The following is a 9,369-nucleotide window of genomic DNA, read 5'->3' as shown; positions in this document are numbered from 1 at the left end:
CCCTCCTCCCCCGCACCCCACCCCCAATTTCCTCACTCCTACGCAAGTACGTTTGTGACACACAGAGGGCACTCCATCTGAGAGAGAGTTGAGCTTCTTTTTCTCGGAGCACCAGGAAAGCAGCACCCCGTTTTTCTTCTTGTGTAAATGGGGGTCTTGCAGTTTTACTTTTCACGCACCAAATTAAAACTGATCTTACTTTTTCCAGGTTCAACAAAATGTCCCTACCGAGGATAAATCGGGGCAACAGATCTCGGCCGTGGACAGTGAGTGAGGCGAATATCAGCGCCAGAGCAGCGGCTATGACCTTGGGAAGAAAGCCAGGTCTATCATCCCGTACCCGCTACATAGGGACCGCCAAGAGCTCTGTGCTCGCTCGCTCCCAGCCTCGGCTCCCAGTGTCCTCCGCCACCTCGTCGACCGACGTGCTTCCCCCGAAGAGCATCCTCAACACACGCCGCCACGGACACCAGAAGAATAACAAGGAGGGGATGGACAACGACAACGATAACGACAACGACGAGGACAAGCCCTTGCTGGAGATCCGCCCCTTCGTTTCCATGAGCAATTTCGACGACCAAAGAGATAAGCTTAAAGGAAAAGACGGCTGTCTCAACTCGAGAGTCAAGCAGTGTGTCCGGTTTGTGAGGTACAGGGAGCGGTTAGACAAACAGGACGATGACCGACCCATGAAGTACGAGTCTGGAAGGTACAGACCTTTCTCCAATACTAACATCCGGGAACACGACGTCCCAAACCCTCCACCAACCCCAGAGGCGAAGCTTCAGAAATCCGTGGAAACCTACAGGAAGTACATAGAGAACATTGCTATTCAAACAAAAATGTCGTCACCGAAACCTTTCACCTTCAGGGGGGTCAGCTCGGTAAACACTCGCCAACATTCGTCATTAACGGCATCCACTTCGGGGGTGGACACAGATTCTATGGTGGTTCAGTCTGTCATGGATTCCAACCTCCCAGACACATCTGGGGCACCGTCAAGAACGTCCATGACGTCACCGCGTCCACAAAACTCGGCCATCTACACGAAGGACGTCAGCCAGGTGAGTCGCGCGCTGGACATCAAACGTCTGTCGCCCAAAAAGAGCATTAACCGGGTGGTGGCGGGCACGAGGGGCGTGCAGCAGAGAGACAGCCCCGCCCGCTGTGCTTCAGACAGCAGTGATGAGGGTGTGGACGTTGGGGAGACCACGCCCACTAATGCCACAAACGCCATTGTCGTTCCCATGATGCCTCCTAAGTCGGAGTGCGCGTCCGAGTACTCCATGAACAAAGAAGACTGAAACTGAGCCTAAAAAACACCTGGACATAGATGGCTGGTGCCTCTATAAATAAATTATTGATGGTCAGGTTAAGACTGAGACTGAGCCTAAAACAACACCTGAACCTAGCAGGCTGTTGCCTCTATAAATAAGTTATTTATGGTTTGGTCAGGAGTAAGACTGAACACCAGACCAGAGAGTCCATGGGAACAGAGAAAAAACTGCGAAAGGAGCAAGCTCTGCACATATTATGTCACGATTTGTTAAACACTTAACCCGGCGTAGAAACACAGGCTTCTTTGAAATAGTAAATCCCAAGCACCTGTCTTGTGGCAGTTTTGATTTACTTTATGGACACTCGATGCATACTGTGCTTTATTTTATCACTATAACGTTGTCCACAGAGAGTAATATCTAGCATTATGAGTACAGATCTTATTTTTATATATTTACTTTACTCTCCATCAATGTGGCGGCTCATAATGGACACCGTCATGCACTCATGTCTGTTTTTGTACAACCTGCTCCTAGTCTTAATAAGTATCTAATTTTGAGAGCTGGGAAGCTCTGCCCCTTAGATACCCTGATACAATAATATTATTTGTAATATTGTACAACTCCTGGTTTCATGATCTGGGACGTTTGTCTTTCATATAAAGACGCCATAGTTCTCATTCCATTCTCGCGTGCCTTAGATTAATTTATTGAACAAGTATTATTTCTCTGAAGCCTTTTCTTTTTGGAAATGAGTAAATGTGCAAACGTTCTTGTTGTTTATTTATTTGTTCATTTATTCATTTACTCATTGTTTAATGTATGTTTTTTATTTTTTTAAATTTCTTCATTCATTTATGCATTTATTTCTTCATTTATTTTTTTCTTTTATTTATTGAGGGAGCTAAAGAGGGTGGAATTTGTTACAGTTTTTAATCTCCGTTTTTTTTTCTGGTTCGTAAAACGGGGGAGGGGAGGGTATAAAAGTTTTAAATGTTAAACTGGCAATGCAAAGAAATTGATATGGTACCCTCTGCAAGGTGCCAAACAAGCAATACTGTCCGTTCGGATTAGAGTTGTAGCTCGGAGATGTTATGTCTTGAACGAAAAAAATGAATCAAATCATAAGGGGATGGAAAATGATCAACGATTATGAACTTTAATGTCATGTTTATGTCTACACAGATGAGAAAGTTTACTCTTGTTACTCTTGAATTTCTACATGCGTTATAGGATGCTTTTGTTGTCTTTGTACCTGTAAGTTCTTCTTCCGAGGCGTGTGTTTGATGATTTAATGGACGCTTGTGCTGTTTTTTTGTTATATCTCTTTTAACTTTTGTAAAGAGCAAAGTTGTTGTTGTCTTTCCCTTAAAACAATGCACTTAAAAATACTTGCGTTTGCACGATAAGTCTTAGGTCCCTTGGATAATTACACTGGAAAACCCGCTTTGTGTATTTAATCATCAACGAGCAAATGGAAGCACATTGATTTACATAGTCTAAGACATTTTTATTCTGTTGAAGACTTTTCGCTATACATGTCTCTTTTTTAAATAAATGCAATACATTTCGACCGCATTCTCTTTCTCTCATGAATCCAGCTCCCTCCCAAAGGGACATGAAATATACGTGTCCTTTCCTTACTTCTTATTCTTCTCATATTTTACAAGTTTATTTTAAAAGATGGCCCTTTTTCTTTCTTTTAAAATTTATAGTTTGGTTGTTTGTTCTGTTTTTAGTATTAGTGTTCTAAACCCCCATCGACGCTTTTTTAGAACATGTAGGTGACTGACCTTGACCTCTGCCCGCCAGGGCCAACCCGGGACGAGAGGGATGCCATATACAAGCAGAAGAACGCAAATTCCTGATTAAAATTATATCTGCACAGGAATCGAACTCTGACCTCACACATGTGACGGTGAATCGTCTAACGACACCCTCACTGACGCCAGTGACTTAAATTGTTTGGTAAAAAACGTATCTTTTGAAAGTCAAAGTTAGTTGTTTTTATTTACCAGTTTTTAAACTCTTTTTTATTCCCGCCGGGAAGCCACAATTATGTACTGCAAAGGCTTATATTTATTACATTCCTTATATTAAAACTAGATAGGTTTATCTAAGCATAATGTGCGTATGAGATCGAATCTAAAAAGTCAAAGGTCACGAACTACATGTTACGAAAGACGTGTCATGCTTCAAGTGCTGCGAAAGCTCTCGGGATATCGCCAAGTGGGCTGAGATCTTCGATCTGTCGTTTCTCAATTGTTGCAGTCCTCATAAGAGTTTGCATACGCTGATTAGAGCTAACACCTCTGATGCTCGTGATAACACTCTCTGATAACAGGCAGTGTTGGGAAGTTTCTGAATCTTTCACGATGAGAGTGTGTTTGGATTTATAGTCACAGAAAGTTTGTTTCACAACTTACATTATTAGTTAAAAACAGCATCAAGACATAATTATTATAATATAAGACAAAGTCATGTCGTCATATGCAGAACTATTCGGGACATAAAATCAGCTCTGGAACACCCTCCTCACCCCCACCCAGCCCCACCCCCAATTTCCTTTTTTTGCAACATGGTTTCCAATTTTTTTTAAAACCCATGCTAAAGTAAGTGACGATAGAACTCGGTCAATACGACATTTGTGAGGCAGCGTGGTGGAATCAGGCTCTCGTCGAAATAATCAAAGTGAAGAAACTTGCATTTTTCCACACGTTTGTGAATTTTTATAAAACTTTTGTCTTTGGTCTCAACACCTTTCATGCCCAGTAAAAAAAAAAACTCATTTTAGTGTGGATTTTTCTGAAAAACGTTGATTAAAGGCACAAAAGATGTCAATTTTCAGTTACCACGGACACTTAAGCTAAGGAAATAACTGATCTTTGGAGGCCATTTTCTCACTAATTTTACCTCTGAAAACAGGTGACCCCTACCTCCTTCAAACTCAAATATCTCGACTTGCATTTAAGCTAAATGGATATTTTTTTCATCCAAATAAAGACCAGCGAGCAAGCTTTAAGGTGATACCAATAAATCTATGTGCCCAAAAATTGACGAGAGCCTGATTTCACCACGCTGCCTCACATTTCTTTGTTTTCCTCCCTGCCCACACGACGCAAATAGGCGCTGTACATAAAGGTGGCTGCCCGTAATGGCCCGTGAACAGAGAAATAATCAATGCAATACACAAGGAGGAAACATAATATTGTAGGAAGCAAAGATTGCCCCGAATGAAACACTAGATCATTAGAGCTACAACAGCTCAGCCGTCATAAACGAACGATAGAACTTGGGCTATTGTGTGAATTGTTTTTAAGTTTGTTTAATGTTTTGGTGGGGTTTTTCCTGTGGGATTTTTAAATTTCTTATTCATTAAATTCATTTTGTTTTTCTTCTTTTTTTTCTTTACTCTCTTCAAAAATTGATCAAAATGATATCGAAATTGATTTCAGCATGAGATCACATCATTTAAGAATGCATTTCAAGAAAATACCAATCAATTTCAAGAAGTGAAGGCATTGATCAAATTTTTGCGTGACTTTATCGACTTATTTTCGTAGGGAAAGTTCGTTTCACGAACTAAAAATAAAAGAGTATCGAGTTGAAAGAAAAGCTGAAATGTAAATTTCAAGCATGCTCGACGCTATTTCTGTATAATGCATTGCATCGAAAATATGTGAGGCAGCGTGGTGGAATCATGCTCTCGTCAAAATGATCAAAGTGAAGAAACTTGCATTTTTCTGCAGGTTTGTGAATTTTTTTCAAATTTTTGTTTTTTGACTCAACACCTTTCATGTCCATTAAAAAACTCATTTTTGTATGAATTTTTTTGAAAAACGTTGATTAAAGGCACAAAATTGTACATTTTCAGTTACCACGGACTCTAAAGCTAAGGAAATAATTGATCTTTGGCGGACATTTTCTCATTAATCTTATCTCTGAAAACAGGTGACCCCCACCCCCTTCATTCGCAAATATCTCGACTTGTATTCAAGATAAATGGATCTTTTTTTCACCCAAATAAAGACAATGAACAAACATTAAGATGATACAAATAACTCTACATGCCCAAAAATTGACGAGAGCCTGATTCAACCACGCTGCCTCACATATGCAGGTTGAGCATAGCCTTATAACTGCACCGTGATCAAATAGGGTTATATTAAAGGTAGGTGGCTCTCACAAAAGTTGCTCAATTTGGCGCCGATTCCTGTTTTCTAAGCTATATATAGCTACTACCCACGGCATGTAAGTCTACATTCGTACGAAACAAATCAGGGGGCTCTCGTGGCCTAGAGGTTAAGGTGTTGGCCTCTCATTCAAAGGTCCCGGGTTCGAATTTGGGTAGCGACCGAAACATTTCTTCTCTAAAATTGTCTCCTTTCATCTTCTTTCCTGCTCTCTAGCAATGTTCTGTTGTCTGCTTTCATTTCCACTTTCTGCCCCCACCCCCTCACCTCCTTTGCTCCCTCCTCTGGGCTGCTGACTCTTTCTGTAGCCTTTCTACTGCTACTCCTTGGCTCCTTCTTACTGCTGTCTTTCTGCTACACCCCTGATCTTCTGGTAAGAAAGATCTATACCTAGCCTTCTCGGACAAGGGCGAAAAATCTCGGAGGGCCCGTGTGCAAGTTGCACACGTTAAAGATCCCTTGATGGTCTAAAATCGATAAGAGTAGGCTTCGGCCGCCACCTGGGCAAAATTCAAAATTTCCTACCAACTCAAAATATTAAGTGTGTCCCGCGCGCTCATATGACCTTATGCAGTTGCGAGCGCCGTAAAACACTTTACAAAAACAGAAACAAAAACAAACAAATCAGCTATCCGAACAGTATAAAGCAGAGACCTCTCGAGCTGATCAAATCAGTGTTTCGCTGAGAGACAGTGAGTTGTAGTGTAAGAAAACACGAACATTTGCTTTAGTCTCTTTTTCTTTCAGAAACTGTAATCATTTATGCTATGTCATTTATGAATAATGTGGTTTTAAAAAAAGAAACACTATTTGGCACCAAGATAACTACCGATGAACAGAACTAAAACGATCTCTTTAAAAAGTAGTGTAATCAACATTCCGTTTTCTTGAACTATTCCGTTAAGCGTACAAAATGTACTTTCATTTTGGGTGGTTAGCGGATGCTCTAGTGTTGTCAGCTCCTTCTTTCCTCTCTAACATCTATCGTCCTAATCTATTTTTAATGTGTGTTTGTTGCTCTCTAGTAACACCTCTAATCCTTGTCACTTATATGATCTTATTGTATTGCAAGTGCCGTAAACTCTTACCACAACTAAACGAACCTTCGTGGAAAAAGTTGACTTAGTAACTATTACGCAGTCAGGCAGTACATTCTATTAAAGAGTTGCCTCTTTTTGCTTCCAGTCAGAGAAAGGTACAGCGGCCTTCGTGTAACGATCTTATAAAATGATGATATTGATGATGATGATGATGATTGTGATGATGATGATGATGATGATGATGATGATGATGATGATGATGATGATGATGATATTTACATAGTCTCCTTTTCAAAACAATCACTCACTTAATTCTTTGACACATGTTAGATTTACCCTCGTTCTTGCACTTACATTCTGCTCATTAAAATATGGTGCATAATTAATAAGCTGGCTTTGAAAAAAGGCTTGGAGACATTTCTGACTGAATCTGCAAACTGGAAACACTGTCTTAAAGACATAGAATAAAATATTGAAACATTAAATGTCGTACAATAAAAAGCTATAAGAAAATATGATCTCACGGGGAAGAACATTAACAGACAAATTTATTGTTATCCAGAAAAAAGACAGAATCGAAAGCTGAAAAAGTGACTTCAAGAGCTGTTTTATGAGATATGATTTCAAGTAATAGCAAATGCAAACATTATACAAGCTACAGCATGAAATCTGTCTATATGAAACAGCTCATACAGAATGAAAGACAGCGATAAATAAAAAAGAAATTAATGAGAACAGCAGAAAAGAATACGGCACTTTGAAGTGAACACAAAAACCGACACACCAAAATTACGTAAACATAATGAATTATTGACTGTTGTTTCGTAAAAAGGGTTCTTACTACTCCGGTACACGAGAGTTATTCTGTACCTTTACTTTAATTATACCTTTAATACAAGCAAAGTTATGGCAACACATAAAAAAACAAAAACATTGATATGTCAAGAGTTTTCTTCTGGAATGGGTATCTACTGCATTTCTACGACTGTTTTTTCTATATCTACACTCTAAATGATTATGCTTTTTCACTTCTTTGTCAGATAAGCCAAATAATCTTAATTAATTTTATTGATCAAAAGTCAAAAATACAAAGAAACTGGCACATTGTATTTTCGGGGACTCTCACATTCCAAAAAAAATATAGTCTCAAAAGAAAACAAAAGCTAATATGGCATCAACGTTTCCTCATGCCAAAATCAATGTCAAGTCCCATGTCAAGGCCGTCTCCAGCCAAGGCCATCATGCCAAGGCCAAGGTTGTTCATATTCATATTTGAACCCCTTTGGGACGCGATGAATCCAGTGGGCGGCTGAGCGATAGTCATGCCAGAATACGGGTTTCCACTGGCCGCTGATATCGGCACTGGAGGTCTTTGGAGTCCGCCAAACGCAGGCCTTCCACCACCGAGCCCAGAGGACATCAGCATCCATGGAAGAGCGCCTTCCCCTCCGTCCAGCATATCTCCAAAACCTTCCCCCAAATCCCCAAAACCTCCCATATCCCCAAACCCCTCGCCCATATCTCCGAAACCTTCGCCCATATCCCCAAACCCTTCGCCCATATCACCGAAACCTTCGCCCATATCACCGAAACCCTCACCCATATCCCCGAAACCCTCTCCAATGTCACCTAAACCCTCTCCCATTTCGCCCAAACCCTCTCCCATTTCGCCCAAACCCTCTCCCATTTCTCCCAAACCTTCACCCATCTCACCCAAACCTTCACCCATATCCTCAACCATATCCCCACCATCTCCATCAAGTTCCAAACTGTCGTCATTATCATCACCCATATCATCCCCAACATCCTCTATATCTTCCAAAACATCTTCTAAATCATCCCCAACGTCGTCGTCTACTTCCTCGGAAGAATCATCATTATCATTATCAATATCATCGCCTATTTCGTCCATCACATCTTCCATAGCATCCTTCACGTCATCAACAACATCTTCCACAGCATCAGCCACGTCAGGAACATCGGGTGCATCACCGACCACGTCGCTCAAATTCTCCACCACGTCACCGGCGGCGTCTGCAACATTGTCCGCCACGTCAGCCACGCCATCGCCTAGGGCCACGTCTGAGATTGCATCAGCCACGTCACCGCCCACGTCAGCCACCACGTCCACGGCATCCCCGGCCACGTCGGCCACAGCGTCGCCCACACTGCTCACAGCGTCCAGCACACCGTCTGCCATGTCTGACACCACGTCTTGGACAGGGTCGCTCTGTTTTAGATGATGAAAGGGGGAATAAAGGAATAACTATATTATGTGTCATGACGCAGTGGAATCAGGCGTTCGTCAATTTTTGGGCAAGTGGAGTTATTGGTATCACCTGAAAGCTTATTCCTTTGCCTTGATTTCAATTTTTTTAACTCATGTAATTAGAATAGAAGTTGAGATATTTGCAATTGAAAAAGGTGGGGTGGCCTGATTCAGTGGTAAGATTAGCAGAAAAATGGGTGCCAAAATTTGGTAACTTCAATAGTCTGAGAGTTAATGAAAAGTGAACATTTATTTTGTGCCTTTAACCAATGTTGTTTTTTTAAGTGAACATGGTAGTGTGTTTTAATAATATGGACATAAAAGGTGTTGAGCCAAAAAGAAATGATTAAAAATGCCAAACTGGCGTAAAAATGCATGTTTCTTTGATTTCATCAGTTTGGCGAGCGCCTAATTTCACCACGATGCCTCGCGTATTGTCTTTGGGTGATTTATTATCTCGACCGCTGCTGCTATATACGACATATATGATGAACCAGCTTACGATTAACGCAATACATAATGTGCATGTGAAATACTTGTATCAGTTAACAAGTTTAAACTCTTCGCCATTCCTTACCCCCCCCCCCCCT

General features: G+C 41.0%; 2 protein-coding genes across 2 annotated transcripts in view; one reads left to right on the top strand and one right to left on the bottom strand.

The window, feature by feature from the left end:
• Positions 1 to 2,851, top strand: part of LOC101854677 — an 11,740-nt gene extending 8,889 nt beyond the window's left edge. Inside the window, exon 3 of the mRNA XM_005110214.3 lies at positions 209 to 2,851. Within this exon, the coding sequence (XP_005110271.1) occupies positions 209 to 1,304 (1,096 nt within the window). The 3' untranslated portion in view covers positions 1,305 to 2,851. The remainder of the gene's footprint in view (positions 1 to 208) is intronic.
• Positions 2,852 to 7,030: 4,179 nt separating this feature from the next.
• LOC118478709 (golgin subfamily A member 6-like protein 2) overlaps positions 7,031 to 9,369 on the bottom strand; it is a 39,924-nt gene continuing 37,585 nt past the window's right edge. The window contains exon 4 of the mRNA XM_035972819.1: positions 7,031 to 8,740. Within this exon, the coding sequence (XP_035828712.1) occupies positions 7,685 to 8,740 (1,056 nt within the window). The 3' untranslated portion in view covers positions 7,031 to 7,684. The remainder of the gene's footprint in view (positions 8,741 to 9,369) is intronic.

This window comes from Aplysia californica, unplaced genomic scaffold, assembly GCF_000002075.1.
Source record: "Aplysia californica isolate F4 #8 unplaced genomic scaffold, AplCal3.0 scaffold00865, whole genome shotgun sequence".
Classification (NCBI taxonomy): domain Eukaryota; kingdom Metazoa; phylum Mollusca; class Gastropoda; order Aplysiida; family Aplysiidae; genus Aplysia; species Aplysia californica.
This window is presented reverse-complemented; position numbering and strand designations above follow the sequence as displayed.